We start from the raw sequence: 19,866 nt of genomic DNA, 5'->3' as shown, positions 1-19,866 counted from the left end.
GTTTGCTCTACAACGCGGTATGGCCCGATGTATTTGGGAAGAAGTTTTGTGGAGCGGCCAGGTGCGGTAGCAGGTGCTCGAAGCTATGCCAATGAACCAGGTGGAAAGTTTGGAGCCAGACGGTCTCCAGTTTGGCGGGATTGCTGCTGCCACTGGTCCTCGGCAGAAAAAGAGCGGGCAAGCTGGCGGCATTCTTCAGCATGTCGCACAGCTTCGGACAGAGTTGTACTTTGGGAGTCATAAGGTTTATATGGAAGAATAGTGTCTACTGTATTTGAAGGTTCTCGTCCGTATAGAAGAAAGTACGGCGAAAACCCAGTAGTAGCTTGTACGGCAGTATTATACGCGTAGGGGATGAACGGGAGAACTTGGTCCCAATTTGAATGATCAGAGGCGACGTACATCGACAGGATATTGCCAAGAGTACGGTTGAGGCACTCCGTCAAGCCATTCGTTTGAGGGTGGTATGCTGTACTTGTGCGGTGCACGATTTGGCATTCATTGAGTAATGCCTTCAAGGCGTCAGAAAGGAAGGCACGGCCTCTGTCACTTAAGAGCTCGCGACGGGCACCATGACGCAGAATGAAACATTGCAACAGAAACGTTCCAACATCACGGGCTGTGGCAGTCTGCAGCGCGGCTGTTTCGGCATAGCGTGTCAGATGGTCTATCGCAACAATAATCCAGCGATTACCAGCTAGAGTTGATGCTAGTGGTCCGTAAATGTCAATGCCGACGCGATCAAAAGGTCGACTAGGACAGGGAAGAGGTTGTGACGGGTAGACTTGCCTGGGAGGTAACTTTCGTCGTTGGCACTGAGCACACGCTCAAATGAATTTCCGCAAGTAGTTATATGTTCCACGCCAATAAAATGAGTCAAAAGCCTAGCGTATGTCTTGAAGAGGCCTGCGTAAGCGCACTGTGGGTCTGCGTGAAAAGCTTCGCAGATAACAGCTCGAAGATGGTGAGGTATCACAAGGAGACACTTGCGACCGTCAGAAAGATAGTTGCGTCGATAAAGAAGATCATCCCATAGGCAAAAGTTGCTAGCCTGGCGGCGGAGAGCGCTAGACGGCGAAGGAGTGAGAGGATCAGAAAGAATGCTTATGAGGCCACTAATCCGAAGATCCTTTCGTTGTTCCACCATCATGTTGCGCAAAGTGGATGACGCAAGTGCAGGCTCGAGGGAAGAGAGGCAAACACCTTGATCCAATATGGGTGAGCGAGAAAGGGCGTCGGCGTCCGTGGGCTTATGACTGGATCTGTAAATAACGCGGATGTCGTATTCCTGAAGTTTGAGCGCTCAGCGAGCAAGTCATTCGGAAGGGTCTTTAAGTGTGGATAGCCAACAAAGGGCGTGGTGGTCAGCGACGACGTCGAATGCGTGACCACACAGGTAGGGGCGAAATTTTTCAAGGGCCCGACTAATAGCTAAATACTCTTTCTTGGTCACAGAGTAGTTAGCCTCGGCTTTCGTCAAAGTTCGGCTTGCGTAGGCGACGACATATTCATCAAACCCTGCCTTTCGTTGCATGAGCACAACGCCAAGTCCAACACCGCTGTCATCAGTATGAACCTCCGTGGGAGCGGCAGGATCGTAGTGGCGGAGGATGGGTGATGAAGTTAGCAGGCGGCATAATTTGGTGAACGCATCGTCGCATGCTGGTGACCAGGTGGAAAGGTTCTTGTCGCCGCTAAGAAGGTCCGTAAGGGGCGCACATACGGAAGCAAAATTTCGAATAAAGCGTCGGAAGTATGACGACAAGCCGACAAAACTTCTAAGTTCCTTCAAGTTCTTTGGCTTCGGAAAATTGGCAACTGCTCGAAGCTTGGCAGGGTCGGGAAGTATGCCGTCCCGCGATACGACGTGGCCAAGAATGGTGAGCTGCCGGGCACCAAAACGACACCTCTTGAGGTTGAGCTGAAGGCCGACGTCAGTGAGGCGTGTAAGGACTTGCTCGAGACGATTTAAATGGGTGTCGAAATCGGTGGAAAAGACAACTGCGTCGTCGCCCCGCCGCGGTAGTCTAGTGGCTAAGGTACTCGGCTGCTGACCCGCAGGTCGCGGGTTCAAATCCCGGCTGCGGTGGCTGCATTTCTGATGGAGGCGGAAATGTTGTAGGCCCGTGTGCTCAGATTTGGGTGCACGTTAAAGAACCCCAGGTGGTCGAAATTTTCGGAGCCCTCCACTACGGCGTCTCTCATAATCATATGGTGGTTTTGGGACGTTAAACCCCACATATCAATCAACAACTGCGTCGTCGAGGTAGCATAAACATGTGTTCCACTTGAGGCCTCGTAAAATAGTGTCCATCATTCTTTCAAAAGTGGCTGAAGCATTACAGACGCTGAAAGGCATAACGGTAAACTCGTATAATCCATCAGGTGTGACAAATGTTGTTTTCGGTCGGTCAGATGCTTGCATATGAACTTGCCAGTATCCAGACTGTAAATCCAGTGAAGAGAAGTATTCTGCTCCCTGCAAACAGTCAAGGGTGTCGTCTATTCGCGGTAACGGGTAAACGTCCTTACGGGTGATCTTGTTTAAATGTTGATAGTCCACACAGAACCGAATGGAGCCGTCCTTCTGCTTAACAAGAACGATCGGTGACACCCAGAGACTGTTGGAAGGCTGGAGCATGTCGGCAACCTGGTCGTCAATAAGACGGCGCTCCGACGCTGAGACTCGGTAGGGACACTGCCGTAGAGGCGTATGGCTTCCTGTGTCAATCTTGTGAGATATGTTCGATGTGCGACTGAGGCCAGAAGCGTGGCTGTCAAAAGAGGTATGAAACTTTTGCATTTGCAGCAGGTTGACCAACTGGCTTCGTTCTGAAGAAGACGTTGCGACATCGATAGAGCGGTGGAAAGCGTCAAGGAGTGACTGGTCAACAACAGAGTCGGAAATGAGTGCGCTGAGGTCCGTAGAAAGTAAACTAGATAGAGCGTCAAAAATGTGACGGGCGTCGATCGTATGCACGTGACTGAGACATCCACCATGGAATAAAGGTAAAGGCCCTTCTAGCGTATTGTAGACGAGCGTCTTCGTGACGCCATGGTGGAGAGTAAGGAGAGCAACGGGCAGTGGAGAACATTTGCGTTGAATGAACAGGGCAGAGGGCGTAAATAGAACATAACCGTCGGAAATAGCGTCGCACGACACAGTCACCAGCAGAGAAGAGCGCAGTGGTACGGTGGTGTCGTCGGAAACAGACAGTTTATAATACGGCAGGGAGGCTTCGACAGTGTCAACATCAGGGAGTCAATGACGGCATTATTATTCGCAAGGAAGTCCCAGCCGAGTATCATGTCATGGGAACACGAGGGCAGCACTACGAATTCGACGATATACGCAATATTTTCGATGACGACTCGTGTGGTACAGGCTGCGAGAGGTGTTACACTTTGTGCGTTAGCCGTTCTGAGAGAGAGGCCGGATAATGGCATCAGAACTTTGCGGAGTTTGCGGCACAGGTCTATGGAAAGGACAGATAGAGTGGCGCCGGTGTCGACAAGCGCCATGACGACGATATCATCGACTGCCACTTCAATGACGTTAGCTGGACAGGGGCGAGGACTTGTGCATGGCAACGGGGACGCAGTTCGTGCCTCGGGAACTGCGGCCGTTAGTTTTCCTGGTCGGTGGGTCCGGAACGGCGACGCATAGGGGAAAGCGAACGTTGTCGTGGAGATGGGGAGCAGCGGGTAAGGCCGAGTGGACGATCAGAAGGAAAGGAAGAGAAAGGAAGGCTTGAAGGCATAGAAGAAAACTGAGGGTCGAAAGAGGGCATTCGTCGAATGTTCTGAGCAGCCTGGCGATGACGTCAATAACGTGCCACGTGGCCAACACCTCCACAAGCAAAACTTATCGGACAGTTGTCGTAGGTCAGCCATTGGTCGGAGTAGACTCCGACTTGCGGCTGGCGGGCAGAAAACTGCGGCCGAGGTAGTATCGGCATAGGCGGCGATGAATAGGTCGGCGGCGAAAAGGGCGGCGGCGAATACATAGGCGCTGGCTGGAACGCAGGCTGTCGAGGTCGAGCAACGGCCTCGGCGTACGTGAGAGGTGCGGCAACTGGCGGCGGTTCACGGGCGGGAGGAAGAACTTGTGCGACCCGGTCTTGAATGAAGTCGCGGAGTGTAGACGTCAATCTGCGTGGTTGATCGAGTACGCAGGACATCAAAGAGAGCTGACGAGCGACCTCAGCGCAGATGAACTCTTGGATCTTGGAGAGAAGAGAGGCATGGTCATCTCCTATGCCAAGGGTGGACAGGCTGGACAAAGAGTCGTCGAGCACCGAGGGACGTCGGGTGAAAAGACGTTGCCTGCGCAACTCGTCAAAACTCTGGCATAACTTGGTCAGTTCGAGGACAGTGCGAGGACTCTTGGAAAGCAACATTTGGAAAGCGTCGTCCTCAATGCACTTCATGATGTGCTTGATCTTAAGCTCTTCGGACATCGACTCGTTGACTCGCTTGCAAAGGTCCAGAACGTCCTCAATATAGCTTGTGAAATTCTCACCAAGCTGCTGGGACCGTGTATGCAAGCATTGTTCGGCACGGCGTTTGTGTCCCTCGGGCCGTTCGAAAACTTGTGTGAGGCTCGTTTTGCAGACCGACCATGTAGTGGGTTCCGCTTGGTGGCTTATAAACCACAGCTTGGCCACGTCCGACAGGTAGAAGGAGACGTAGGTCAACTTGGCGGCGTCATCCCATTTGTTGTGAGTACTCACTTGCTTGTACATTGAAATACAGTCATCAAGGTCCTTGTCTTCTGTGCTTGAAAAAACAGGGGGATCTCGCAGACGCAGAGAACCGGCACAGAGAACAGTAGGCGGTGCCAGTGGAGGAGTTGGAGCGGCGCTTGCGTTGGTAGGCATAATGGACTGTAAAATGCGATTCCGAAGCTCCGGGTTGATCGAAACCCAGCAGGCTCCACCACTTGCAACTGGGGTTTATTTGCAAAGCAGAACGCAGAAGGCGAAGCAGGCAGCAGCATCTGGCCAAGGGCAGCAAGCACGAGCTTATGCTGATGGCGATGCCCCTGGGGCGCCGAAAAATGCCGCTGAGGCCTCTCTTCTTCACTACTAGTCTGCCTGTAAAGGTGGTTGCACTGCAATTTAGCGGTGCCAACCAGTGAAAACACCTACTTATAAAAAATTCGCTCTGCCGTGAAGCCTCCTTCAAATTTAAAGGAAATCTGCCACACTTAATGAACATGGTCAGAAAGCGCTGCCGATGGGTAGTCGAGGCTATCGAAAACACACGAGGCAAATATTTTACCGCAGCACGTGGCCAGTAATTCAAAATAAATTTTCAAAGCTAAAAATTTCTTTCTTTCCTCGACAAATCACACTACAAGCTCAAAAATTCCTTGTCACAGTCAAGAAGGAATATACGGTTCTGGTCACAGAAATTGGCTGATTTGAGCATGGTGTGCTTGTCGTTACCGAGGCTGCCGCTTGTCCACGAGTACGTTCGTGATCGCACTGAAAAGCTACGTATTTGAAGAAAAAAAAAAAGAGGTGCTCAAGGTTTCGAGGTGCGTGTGGAGTATTTTCTTTCATCGTGCCATTCCTCCCTGCTGAGCTTCCAGCTAGTTCATCTAGACGAAAAGAGAGAATGCAATTGCAGCATGCGACAAATTTTTGGAACTCCGCTTGTACAGGACTGATTCTGGAAACTTTGCGGTGGTAAATTTGTGAGGCAACAAGCACGTTTACTGGCTCCATGCCTACTTGAAGAAGTGTTGCAGGGCCCCTTTAAAGGAACATGTTACCCTTGAATCAATTCTTCATTTCATTAAGCTTGTTATGACCGCTTTTATGATCCAAGTATATTAAATTTTAAAATATTTAGTATCCTACAGGTTATCACTCGCATCCTACCGTTTTTTTTTTAAGGAAAAAAAAAGTGGCATTTGCATAGAGCCCCTATTTCAATTCAAAAGAAACATTGTGCGGGTTAGTTGGGTCATGATAAATATTCCCTTTTTTTATATGTTATACACACCACTCAAATTCGATTCAAAATTATTCGATCAATATCGCTATTCGCTTTGAACCTAAAATTCACTATTCGCACAAGCCTAATTTTTACCTTGGCTAAAGTGTTGAATCGTGAAGTTTCGTAGACGACCGGTTACTGTCACCTGCCCGCAACGAGTGCAAACGTTTTTGCAAACAGGAGGCATCATTATTTACACAGCACGCACCACAGAATATTCTCAGTTGTACCATCCGTAAAGGTCAATCAACATTGTCGATGCCTTTCTTAACCAACAATACACACCACCATAAGCGGCATATTTTCGAAGACGCCGCCACTATTCCTGACACGGGCTGCCACGTGTGCTTACTTCTTTGAAACCGCCAGCCACCGTGGCAAATACTTCGTCACGCAGTTTACTACTCGGCTACTATTCTCCTACCACATCTAAACTTGCCACAGCAAGCTCAACCTTAAGTGTTTAAAAAAGAAATAACTCGTTCCAAGCATTGCGCAAGTGTACCGTCCTCGGGCACCAGCAGGAATGTTTTGCCAACTGCCACCGTGCACATGCGCAGGTGACGTCCCGCTGTGACATACCCCTGTAGATGTCTATTGCTGAATAGCAAAAAAGCTGCATCCTGAAGAAAAGATCAGGCACCGTCTCTTCTAGGAATCTGTAGATGTGCTGGAAACAGCTGAAATCCATGGCATTGTGCGGTACTGCCTTGAATGTAGCAGAATGGTAATAACACCGAAGAAATACAATTTATTTTCATTTTCACTTTTCTTCTGCTGAACTGAAAACGAAAAAAATTTTGCTCCTCTAGCCTTACTTTTATTTGCCAGCGTTAGTGGCCTTATCTTCAAGTAACTGTCTTTTGAGCAATATGTGGGTTTAGTATCCAAACAATTTGCTTCTGTGTGATGTTTCTAACTTGTATCTGCTCTTACGTGTGTTGCAGGTGGGCTACCGACGCAATGGCCACAACGAAGTGGATGAGCCCATGTTTACACAGCCACTCATGTACACCAAAATCCGCAAGCAAGCAACCCTCCTCGACATTTACTCACGCAAATTAGTCGATGAAGGCGTTGTCTCTGAAAAGGAGATTGAGGTGATTGACAGCTTACTTCTTGGCAGCGTCTTGTGCGCTAGTGGCATGTGACAACTGTTTGATGTGGGTATTACTCAGCGCACAGTTTACGCAAGCTTGCATCGCCCGTCACCTGGCAAGAGGTGCACACCCAACAGCCTTGTGAAGCCAGTTGGGCTCACCCTTTGTTATTGTAGCGAAATGCAAAAACACAATGAAAAGCAGATGATTGTCGCTGAGCAGTGCTTTTTGTGCTTAGTAATAATTGTCTAGTGCCACTCCACATTGAGCCTGCATAAGACGCATGTACTGCTGCTTCATATTGAAATACAGTCGACTCTCGTTAATTCGAACTCGAAGGGACCTCTGAATTTTGTTTGAATTATCAAGAAGTTTGAATTTTCAGAAGTTTTCAGGTAGATGGCTCTGGGTGAGGTGACCCTACACATTATGAATAGGCATTAATTTTATCACATTTAAAAATTTTTCAAGTGTTTTTAAGCCCTAACTGCATCCAGTTAGCAGAGGTGTAAAGTCCACAAGTATATTGGCCATTTACTGCTGATAGATCTTTTAAAGAAATAGTGAATTGCCAACTGCTTCATTACTACGTATAGGTATGTGCCTTCAGCACAAAGCTTTTTATACCACTTGAAAAGCGTCGTGGTTTACCATGCGTATGCTTTGTTTCAAACGTTTGTTTACTCGCAAAGTCTTTCTTTGAAGGCCTCTGCTGCTTATTTTTTATATTTAGACTGTTGGGAATATATAAGCACACAAATTCTTAAATATTAGTGGGAAAGCAGCTGGTATGGACCGGCAAAAAGTATGAATTAATCTAATGATGGAGTATGAATTAAGAGGCTTTTAATTACATAGAAAGAATAGAGGTCGAACCGAAAAATTGAATTTTGTTTGAATTAAATGAAAGTATAAATTATCAGTTTGAATTATCGCAAGTCTACTGTATGTGCTTTGTACTGCTGTGGTATGGTCGCTCTTGTACTTCATGACCTGGTTGTACCTTGCCTTCATCAGTGGCCACATGTCTGCAAAAACCAGTTGTGGGCTGCAGCATGCTGGCAAAGAAAACAGCTAGTTTTCAGAGACACACTATTATGCCCTGCTGTCAGTTGCCAGATAGCTTTCTTTATTCGCAAAAGGTCACAAATGAACAGGGGTGTGTGCCTGTAACTGATTGCATTATGTTCTTTCCACTGTACAAGTTTCTTGCAGCAACGCTTCTTTAGGGAACATGTGGCTTTGCTACTATTTAGCAGCGCCACTGAAATATGTACCAAGTGTAAGCTTAAATTTGTGTGATCTACAAGCGTTGTTTTCAGCAGGACAGCACGTGTTATCTCTGTGATTTAAGCTAGAGGTCCGTTCACAGCTGGGCAGGCTGGGCAATGTAGGTTGCTGTTTGTGGAATTGTTCTACATGAGCTAGGCCTATTTATTGATGAGAAATTTTTAATATATAAGGTCTGTTAAAAAGTATCCTAACTTTGGTGGAAAAAAAGAAAACTAGTATAATTTGAGCGTGAGAAACCTAATCCCCCTCAAAGTAGTGCCCTTGGGACTCCACACACTTCTCCCAGCAGTGCTGCCATTGTTGGAACTATTCTGAGACTGCCTCTTTTTGAGCGAAGTTTAGCTCAGCTGTCGTTGCAGCCATAATGTCCTCCAATGTCTGAAATCACTCTTCTTTAAATGTCCTCTTGATTTTGGGAAACAGCCAAAAGTCTCAGGGGGCCATATCAGGAGAGCAAGGAGCCTGTTGAACTACATGAGTCTACCATTTCACCAAAAAGTCTGAACCTAGTGTGAGGAATGTGCAGGAGCATTGTCGTAATGGATGTGCTAGTTTCTTGTTGACCACAACTTGGGTCTTTTTCGTCGCACAGCATCACGCAGGCGAGTGAGGACATCCCTGTAGTACTCTTTGGTGATTGACCATGTGGTGTATACTCGTTGTGTACCACACCGCAGGAGTCAAAGAAAGCACTCAGCCTCACTTTGACGTTGCTGCACACTTGGTTGGCCTTCTTTGGTCTTGGTGACGTGGAATGCTTCCACTGTGACGACTGGGATTTGGTTTCCGGGTTGTACCCGAACACCCGTGTCTCATCACCACTGATACTAATGGTGTTCATGAAGTTAGGGTCACTGCTTGTGAAATTCAGTATGTCCTGTGAGACTTCAACACAAAGTTGCTTTTGCTCCACTGTGAGCAGTTTCGACACGAATTTCACCGCAACTCTCTTCATGGCCAAATCTTGAGCCATAATGGAATGTACAGAGAAAGTGCTGATGCCCGTCTCTTTCGCAATTTTTTGGATAGTCGCACGATGGTTCCTGCATCACCACAGCGTTCACTTTGGCACTCACCTGGTCATTTCGGTATGTTGATGGCCAACTGGAGCGTGGCTCGCTTTGCACCGATCTGCGGCCGTCTTTCAACCAGTTGTACCACTCCTTTATGTGTGTGTGGCCCATAGCATCGTCCCCGAAAGCCGTCTTGATCTTCCCAATGCTTTCCACTGAGCTGTCACCTAGTTTCTGGCAAAGTTTGAGGCAGTAGCGCTGCTCTGGTCGCTCCATCATTTTCCTTGCAATGAAAAACCGACGAAAGCACTGCACACTACCTCACTCAAATGCTGCGTCCCAGTGACTGAAGCTATTGGCAGGTGGGGAAAAAATTCACACATGCGCTCAAAAGTTCAAGGTTCGTTGATGCAAGCGTACTTGTTTGAAAAAAAAAAAGTCGGATACTTTTCTAACAGACCTCGTACGCTGCTGTAGTTCTTGTTAAAGGTTCTGAGACATTCTCAACTTCCATCATGCAGGAGGAAAAGGAGAGGTACGAAAGCATCCTGTCCGAGGCTTACAAAAATGCTGAGAAAGAGGACAAGTCATACAACAGGGACTGGCTCGATTCGCCCTGGAGTGGTGCGTTTTGTTTGTTTCTGCCGTGTTGCATCTCCCTAATAGGCATTGTTTTTGTCACAATGGAAATTACACAGGCACTCCTGATAAAAACTCAGCTTTCACAGTTGCTGCAGTGTTCTGCGTAAAGTCCAAGCGCAGTAATATAAGATTGCACTTCACACTCAATACAATATGTGATCGAGAGAATGCCTTTGAAAATGCAGTGCGATTCAAAGGAAGACGGTTTGCAGGAGATGAGGTACAGCAAATATACTGCAGAAGCCAAACAGGCTTGTAATTGAGCCTACTGGTTTACAATGCTAAAAGCTTTGGACATATACCTTTTCCCGAGCACACCTTAACTCTTTCGTTACCGCGGGTGGTTATTTTTCATATGTCTCGGGAAGATTGTTTTTGCCAGTTCGGAAAGTACTCCAGCACGCATTGCAGCATACCAAATTTTGCACAAAGAAATGCTCTTTCCAAAAAAATATATGTTGTAAAACAAGAGTATTTTGTAAAAGTGAGAAGTGTGCAGTTCTTAGTTCCCAGCTGGTAGAAAGTGCAATAAAAAGCACTATGTATTCAAAAATATTCAAAACAAAGAAAAATCAGAATACACATATTGAAAATAAATGGCCCAGAAAGAATACAATAAATTATAAATGTCGTACAAACTGTTTCTATTAATATAGACAAGAAAGATCAGAACCAAGGTGCTGCTGCGTTGCTCGTGTCATGCGGTGAAGCATTACTTGTTGTTTTTTTTCATGAGACACGAGTGAACACAGACACTTTTCTCAGTATCTGTGTTTTTTGTGGTGAGAGCCTCCTGGTATCCAGTATTAGGTGTATGCCTGTAATGTGAATAGTCCCTCTGTAAATCAGATTTCCAATGTTCTTTCGTTTAGCATCACCTCTCTTCATGAGCCACCTCACTTCGCATAGTTGGCGTTTTAATATATCAATCCAAGCATATTTCCTTGCATTTTGGATATTGTACTAATATTGCACGCAGGTCTAAAACGTTTCACACTGATCTGTAGTCAGGGCCAAGTTGTGCTCTGGTGGCCTTCTTGTCGTGAGAAGCCCTGCAGCCGGTGCCAGCAAACCGCACTCCAGGGACGTGTTGACCTCGCGCGTAAACACAGTAGCTATAAAATTGTGCACAAAGGGCAGAAGCTGCGCACTTGCGGCGGAGGAGACAACTTGAGGCGGTAATGAAAACTGACACATAAACGGCTGTGAATGTTTCAGGGAATACATCACCCCTTGACGCTCAGGTGCGCTCGTCCTCGTACTCTTAAGCTTGTCGTCACTCAATTTAATTAAATGCGGTTGCACTATAATTTCTTGCAGAGTGCGCCTCGTGGTGCAGGTGTGCACCCATGGGCGCGTGACAATGCCATAGGAGTGATTAGTGACACCTAATGCGGCCCGGTGCCTGATATAACGATACAAGCGAAACCTAAGCTGCTGTAAACTGGCTAACAAGGCTGCCTCCACACTTTATATATGCGGTGGACCTTCGGAAATAATTTTTGTAAAATAAATTTTCTCGGACTCCTAGCAACGACTCTCTATTGAATAGCTGGAATAGCTGGCATGGATTTCTGGCAATTATTAATGCTCAACAATGTCAGATTGCGAAGCTGACAACTTAATTTGATATTTGGCATGCAAAGGCTTTTTTTGTTACCTTTTCGTGACTGAACTTTGATGTTACTTGTAGTGACACGTATCCCGAAGGAGTACGGCCACTAGCGTGGGTCCGGTCTTAGCGAGCCACAGGGCACGCGCTAACCTTCGCCGTGGCGAGAACACGATACTGCTCAAGGTCGCAACACTTTATTGTCTGTGGCAACACCAAAATTCAGTACAGCCCATTGCAAAGGCACGGCGGGAAAGCAAATGGGCTTATCCACGCCACGGGCGAAAAGTACTACACAGGGTGCCACGAGCACGTCTCCGTGCTCGTGGCACCCTGTGTAGTACTTGCGTACACTCGGCCCTTCGGCCGAGTGTATGCAAAGGGGCAACAAAAAGTGAGCGTTTGCCTCGGGCGCGAGGCGCCGTCAGCGAAGTCCGACGAGCCTCGAACAACGGGAGTCGATGGACAGAAAAGGGAATGCGTGCTCCCCGTAAGCTGTCCCGGAGAATCTCTGACCCTCTCCCGACGCACGTATGCGAAACCTCTCTGGAAACGCCGCGTGCGGCGCCACAGTCACCCTCAGCTACCGGGTGGGAGGGTTTAAACATCACTTCTCGCGCTCCCAGCGCGGCAGACAGTGGAGGAAGGAGTTGTGTCCAGACATGAGAACGGCAGAAAAGGCGGGAAAGCCTGTGCAAAGGCAGCGGGCTAGCCTCAATTCCCACATCCCCCTCTCCTAAATTTGCCCTTTACCTGTGTGCAAAGGCAGCTTGACGTCACCCATGCGGTTAAATTGACACTGCTATGAGTGACAACTAACCTCAGTCCAGCCCTGTAACTGCTGCTAAAAAAATGATGAAAGGAAAGAAACATTAATAACAAAATAAACACACAACACTATAAAAATAATTGCGAAAGGGAGCACAGGAAAGTAGGACTAGTGTTCGTGGTGCTTGGGAGGGATAGCGTCCACTGCGTGGAGGGGCGGAAGAGCGTGACGATGTCCGCTGGATGCGATGCTTGAGTGCAAGGTCCAAGGCACGAAAGGGGGCTCTCTGATGGCTCATTGCTGCTTTTGATGATTGGTCAGCGTGTCCGACGAACGTTGTTTCGGTTGTGGTTTGGAGGCCCCGCATTTCTCCATGGAGACGGGGGAACTTCGCTGGAAAGCCAGGCTTCGCCAGGGATTAGGGAGGCCGAACCGGAATTGGCTGCAAGGCGCCCTGGCGTTCGCCGGCAGCATATAGCTTCTGTCAGCTGGCCTCGCACAGGAGCCATGGTGGAAAAGGCAGCAGGGCTTCTCGGCGACGGCCGAGAGCAGAGCATGGCCGGACTGTCTGGCGGCACTGGGTGTGTGTCTGGCAGCACGTCGATGGGGTGAAGCTACGACGCGCACTTTTCATGAGCATGCACTGACACGTCATGCACTTGCACACGCACAGCACGCACGCACACACACACCGCTGACGGCTGCGCGAGAAAAGGCATAAAGCGTCCTTCGTCCCACTCTCCACACATAAGCACCAATACTCAAGGTCACAACACCCGTCACGGTACACGAAATAAACACAAAAAAAGTAAAAAAGAGCAAAATGACACTCAATCTGTGGCCAAAAGAAAATAAAAGCACAAAATACAAATAACACTTAATATTAGACAAAAGAAATATAACATAATATACACATGAACACTTGAAAAAGAAACACTGGCAGCAAACTGGGCGAGGTCAACTTCTTTACGAGAAACGGCCATAAAGAAGCTAACCTGTACTGAGGCTAGTCAGTAAACTGAGGGCCCTCGGTTGCGGAGAAGTCCGCTGTCCCGCACGAAATCACAAAGGTGACCGCTTCCTCAGATTATATCGGTGCGGGGTCCGAATGCGGTCCGCCGTTCCTGGTGTGCCCCGTTGCTTGCGCAAAGTGCGGCAGGGCGCTGGCGCGAGCACGTCAGACCGTGATACAAAGGGTTTCAAGTCTGCGATATGAGCACGGCTGAGTTTTCCCGAATGGGGATCTTTCAGCAAGTACGCGAGTGGAGTGCAAGCTTTCTCCCCTCAGTACAAACCAAGCCACTTAGGAGTGAGCAAGGTTGGGAACCCCTTACTGGCATCGCTAAAAGTGTGGTTACGCTTCAGGACAAGATCGCCCACCTCAAAAACTAGGTCGCGATGCTTGCGGTCATATTGGGCCTTCTGCTGAGCCCTGGTCGACGCCAAACTTTGTCTTGCTTTGTAGAAAGCTCGACAAAGCCTGTCCCGAAGTGTCGACGGGTAAGCAGAGCAGTTTGCCGGCGCCTCCTCATCCTCGAGCTGGCAATGAGTGACGCTGGTCACCGGATTAGCCAACTCACTTCCAAAATTTAAGAAGGCGGCCGAGAAACCAGTTGAGCGACTCTCAAATGTTCGAATAGCGAACGCGAGCTCACTCAAATGGTCTGCCCAGTCCTTTTGACTTTCGGCAAAGGCCGCCAACATCGGTTTGAGCGTACGATTGACGCGCTCCATCAAATTGGACTGGGAATGGTAGGGTGAAGTGGTGCAGTGATAGATTCAGAGGGAACGACACGTGACACCAAACACCCCAGCGGTGAAATACGAAGCATTGTCCGTGATGAGCCTTTACAGGAAGCCGAACCAGCAAAACACTTCCTGCAGCTTCTCAAGCACCGCTCGCGCTGTCACCTTCCGAAGAGGGAACAATTCCACCCATTTCTAAAGGTGATCAACGACTGCCATCAGCTGAATGAACCCCTGCTTACTTCTGGGAAATGGCCCCATTAGATCGCAGGTGGCCACTTGCCACGGACGCTCACTGAAAATCGGTTTCATCAGACCGGGCGGTTTGCCACCCCTTGATTTCATCATTTGACAGACGCGGCAAGAACGGCAATAGCAAAAAATGTCATGCTTCATGTCGGGCCACGTCACAACGTGGCTCAGTTTTGCAAAAACTTTCGAGCCACTCAGGTGACCAGCCATGGGTTCGTCGTGAGAGGATCGCAACAGTGCGGCTCTCAGACTTTTGGGCATAACTACCTTAAACGGTTCGATGGACTCGTCGTCAGTGGCTATATACTTCAGCAGGAGCCCGTCATAGTCCAGCAAATATGAATCTGCCGAGGACTCGGCGACACACGCTGGTTCGAGCCCCCTATTGGCGCCCACTGCAGGGCAAGCAGCGTCATGGCACTCCGTCTTGCGGAGACAGTCGCAGTTGGCGCCCGCTGCAAAACAAACAGCGTCACGGCGCTCCATCTCTCAGACCGTCGCACATTTCGCGACAAAACCCATCACTTTCCTGGGCCTTCAGAAGCTCTTCTAAAGCGATTCCCCTTTTCCCAAAATGGGGGTGTCTGGTACCGCGCCCACTCAGGACTGCAGCAACAACCGCTTACGTCGGCGTCACAGGTTCGCTGTCGGCATTGTGGCCTTCGGAAAACTGCCCCGCTTCGCGATACGTGGCTTACCTGGTTAGCAGCCAAGGTTTGTCCGCATGGGGACCCACTCTTCTCACTTAAAGGCGGCGAAGCTGCTGTTTCGCCCCCGACGCTTGCTTGTGCAAAGGCACCGCTAGCGGCTGACGCACCGGGTTCAAGGTCCTCGGCAGACAGTTGGGCACCAGATAGCATGTCAGCTACCACGTTGGTGCTCCCCTTTCGATAATGCACTGAAAAGTCATAGTGCTGTATCAGGAGAGCCCAGCGCGCCAGCCTGCCAGCAGGCTTGCGGAGCCGCATCAGCCAGCTGAGCGCACTGTGATCCGTTGTTTGCACCATGAATTTCGTCCCATCAATTTTGTCCCATCAAGGTTAACTGCGTGCCCTGCGGTTAGCCGCAGGGCACGTGCTAACCGTAGTCGTGCCCAGAACACGGTACTGCTCAAGGTCGCAACACTTTGTCTGTCACAACACCAAAACGCAGTACAGCCCGTTGCAACGGCGCGGCGGGAAAGCAAATGGGCTTATCCACGTCACGGGCGAAAAGTACTACACAGGGTGCCACGAGCACATCTCCGCGGTAAAAGTGATTCACGGAGACACCGGGAACAAGGCCCGGTTGCTCAAGCGAGGGCAAAGAGGCTCGCGTTGGCTTCGGAGGGAGACGAGTCGACGTAGCTTGGCCACGCACTAGGACACCATACCGCCCTTCGGCCGAGCGTACGCAAAGGGGCAACAAAAAGTGAGCGTTCGCCTCGGGCGCGAGGCGCCATCAGCGAAGTCTGACGAGCCCCAAACAACGGGAGATGACGAACGGAAAAGGGAATGCATGCTCATCGTAAGCTGTCACGGAGAATTTCCGACCCACTCCCAACGCATGCACGTAAAACGTCTCAGGAGACCCCGCGCGCGGCGCCCCAGTCGACATTAGCTACAGGGTAAGAGGGGTCTAACTTCACTCCTCGCCCCTCCCAGCGCAGCAGACAGTGGAGGAGGGGAGTCATGTCGGGAAATGAGAACGGCAGAATAGGCGGTGAAGCCTGCGCAAAGGCAGCGGTCTAGCCTATATTCCCACTTTTGTACCATAAATATGAGTTGCATGCACTTCTGTGAAGTTCGCCAAGCAAGTGCGTTTTTCCAAGATCACATACACATTGGTTTGTGCAAAGGTCTGTTAACAGGGGTGCAACAGCTGCGCCAATTGCGCCAATTTGATACAATGCCCCTTTGTTGTGCCGAGCTGTGCTAAAACCACAATATTTGCAGAAATTGCACCACGCTGCGCCAAAACGCCCGACCAGCCTCAAAAATGATCTACTTGGAGGCCACCTTGGCCAGCTGCTTTTTGTGCCATCAATCAAACCAAGCGTCGGACCTTAACCTAAAACATTGTGCAAGTCATATACTCGTTTGGTGAGTACACTCGCGAAACGCGATCGACCAGATAAGGTATAAGAGGAAATAACTACGGCGCGCGCCCATCGGTCTGCGGACTATAGCGGATACCTATCAGCTGGACGACGAAACATTAAGCAAAAAAAAAAAAGTATTGCCACAGCCACCAGCAATTCGTGGGAAATATGAATTTCCCAATCAGCAAACGCGGGTATAGCATGCCACGTTTTCCGCTCGCGAACAAGGTCAACATTTTGCGAATGCCGTCATTGCCAGCCACCACATCTGTTGCTGTAGCAACAACACATAAATAACTTTTCTGGATTGTTGCGTTGTCCTGGCGATAGATATCCGTCGCCGGGCCAACACGCGCATGCCACTGTTACTTTATCTGATGGAACGTGCCTTGCAAGCAGGTTGAAAAGTTGGGCCCTAAACCTAACCCTACCGCCAAGAAAAAAAAAAAGTGGGAGTGAGGAGGAGGGGGTGCAGTGATCTGAAAATTTCTTGGCCCCGTTCTAACCTACGCAGAATGCTGCTTAAGCCACCTTTGCCGCACTACAGTGATGTCTCCCCAAAAAGTATCTTGGGATTTGGAAGGGGCTGTTAGCGCCAGTCTAGGAATGCAGTAGATTTTGTTGAATTACTCATGCATGTATGCGCCGCATAATTGTGAGTGCTAGTGTGATCACTGGTGTCTAAAAGAGTTGCTGGCAATAATTTGGAGCAGCAAATGACACTTCTGCTGCCACCCCCCCCCCCCCCCCCCAAAGAAAACCCTATGCACCAGTTTCTCTTTCACCATCTTTAATTCTCAATTTTACAAATGTCCTGAATTTCAAGGTAGCCAGCTTAGCAGAGCCACATTTGAATTCGCAGAATCTATCGACAGATTCCGCCGGCACGGCAAATGCTAATGTGGACTTCATTGTTTGCTCAGTGGGCTAATTCAAAATACTACTTTTATTGAAATAGCAGTGCTCATGTTCACTATGCAGGGCTGAATATTTTGTACATATATTTCTTTAAATATAAGCCTTGTTTTTCTTACTGCTCCAAATTTGGTCTTTCATAAGGAAATTCTTAATGGTAACCTTCTCTAAATTTGGATTTTAGGGCTCCAAGAGTAGCATTTTGCTGCTCCAAAAGTAGCGACAAATTTCATTTTGGCTGTTGCACCCCTGTCTTAAAAATCACTTTTTTGCCAAAACAGGAGAATTCAAATTGTTTCGGAAAGTTGAGTGGCTGTACTGACTTCTAGAAAGTGCTAAGTGCATGAAAAACACATTCAACATGACAAAATCGACGATCCAAGGCATCGATCACCAGTGATCGATTTGAATAGTTGTGGTAACGAAAAAGTTATGATAGTTTGGGTCGCCTGGTAGTATCTGTGCTTCATGACTGCGCACATTCTGATGTATGAATAATTTTAGTAAATTTTAGCATACAGCAAACCTCTGGGAAAAATTTTTGTGTGATGTTATGGTCATAAAAAATTGTACTTTCGCACTATTATACAATAGACTCATCGAAACTGAAGGGACCAAGAAAATATGCGTCATTTAAGGGGAGATGCTGGTCTTAAAAATTGAATTTTTATATTAGAGATATTTTAATGAAGTTAAGTGTGTATATGTGTTTCTCCTGTTTTCAAAAATCTAGTTGGTTTTATTGTACCTCAAGTAGTTCTCAGATTATGAGAAATGACCTTCAGAAAACTTGCGATGGAAACAATTTTGCTTGGACGACGCTATTCAGAGATGGCGCAAGTTACGCACACAGGAAATAGCTTCAAATTCAGCTCAAGGTGGCGGCGCTCGGCCTTCTCCAGAGGTCATGGCGTGTGCACGAACTTGGAACAAGTTTTGTTTTTCTAGGGGCATTTTACTGCTTCAGGGGTGCTTTGAAGACCCATTTTATCGCATTTCCTGACTGAGTTTGGCGTCAGTAGTTTGAGAGTAGGTGCTCAGAGGTACAAACATACCAAAAATAAGTTTTGCAAAAAATTCATTTTTTTGCCCATCTTTGATTGTTCTAAAACCCCGCCTCCTCCCTCCATCCTTAAAGGAGTTTTATTTGCTGGAGGGAGGGGACAGGGGTTAAGAATATGAGTACAAAACCAGTCATATTAAAGGCAGTTATTCCTCTTGGGCAGTATATCCAACTGAGAGGCATTTGTTTAGTGAGTATACTACAGTCGAACTCCGCTACAGTGAACGCCGCTTCAAGGAAATTTCTGCTACAACGAAAAATTCATGATTCCCCATCAGCATTCCGTAAGAGTCGATGCATAAATATTGTCGCCACAACGAACACTTTTTCTTTTGTCGTCCCACTTCACTGAAATTTCACGATGCAATTCCAGGCTCAGATACTTATTGCTATGCAGCGAACCCAATTTTTAACATCTCTATGCAGCGAACACAATTTTTAACATCTCGATACATTTTCAGAGCCTGAAAAAGCTTCAACGAAGTCTAAAACACGCGTTGGCACCACCGGAAACCGCCGCTGTTCAGCAAGCATAGGCGCCGCCATTGCTCAATAGCAATGGCAATGAGACTGCCTTACTAATGGAGGGCCCTGCTTTTGCTGCTGGCTTGCTTTTGAAAAGCCGCAGACAATCCGAAGCTGAAGCTCAGTTGGCTCAGTTCATGGTTTCCTTCACCCAGCTGCAGGGTGCAACCATGGAACGATGCCTTTTCCGATTCCGATGCTTATCATTGTTTGCGCTTGGCCAGTGTGGTAACTAATCAGAGTGGATGTTCCTCTGAATTATCAACAAAATCAACTAGCCGCGAGTGATGAATGATAAGAATGGCATAGAATAAGGCAAAAGTCGCCGCTCCATGATGCCCTGCCTCCTCGGCGCTGTTGGATACACTTTGCCGGCGGACAGCGACTGGTGTTATCATGTTGATGCAACTGTTTGGTTCGTTCATGAAGGTGGTTTTAGGTGTTTTTTCAGTGTGCTTTTCACCATGGCCTCGTTATGCATGGGTGAGAATCGCCTCGTGACGCTGCTGGGAAAGAATAGGAAGGAGTGAGCATTTTTAAAATTTTTAGAATAAAGGTTCCTTTGTTTTGCTAGCTGAGATCAGCTATATATTTTCGATTTCACTACAACGAAATTTTCACTTCAACGAAATTTTTCCCGCGCCTCGTGAGTTTCATGTTGTGGGGTTCCCCGAGATTTCGACCAGTTCTTACGTTTTTACGGTTGTCAGGACAATCTCCCGGAAATCGACCTTTCTGTGTGTGATCTGGCCGCATTAAGAAAATTGCAGCCCAATCTGATTCAGGCTTTCTGCGAACCCACCGCATTTTATTGTAGTCTCTACCCTGGCGGAGACTGTGTGCGTGGACT

The 19,866-nt window shown here is 48.2% G+C and overlaps 1 protein-coding gene across 2 annotated transcripts in view; it reads left to right on the top strand.

Annotated features, from left to right (window-relative positions):
* Positions 1-19,866, top strand: part of Ogdh (oxoglutarate dehydrogenase Nc73EF) — a 179,391-nt gene that overhangs the window by 92,985 nt on the left and 66,540 nt on the right. For both annotated transcript variants that reach the window (XM_037413353.2, XM_075880061.1), the window contains 2 exons: positions 6,954-7,106; positions 9,934-10,036. In XM_037413353.2, the coding sequence (XP_037269250.2) occupies positions 6,954-7,106; positions 9,934-10,036 (256 nt within the window). The remainder of the gene's footprint in view (positions 1-6,953; positions 7,107-9,933; positions 10,037-19,866) is intronic.

Source organism: Rhipicephalus microplus, chromosome X, assembly GCF_043290135.1.
Source record: "Rhipicephalus microplus isolate Deutch F79 chromosome X, USDA_Rmic, whole genome shotgun sequence".
NCBI classification, from domain to species: domain Eukaryota; kingdom Metazoa; phylum Arthropoda; class Arachnida; order Ixodida; family Ixodidae; genus Rhipicephalus; species Rhipicephalus microplus.
This window is presented reverse-complemented; position numbering and strand designations above follow the sequence as displayed.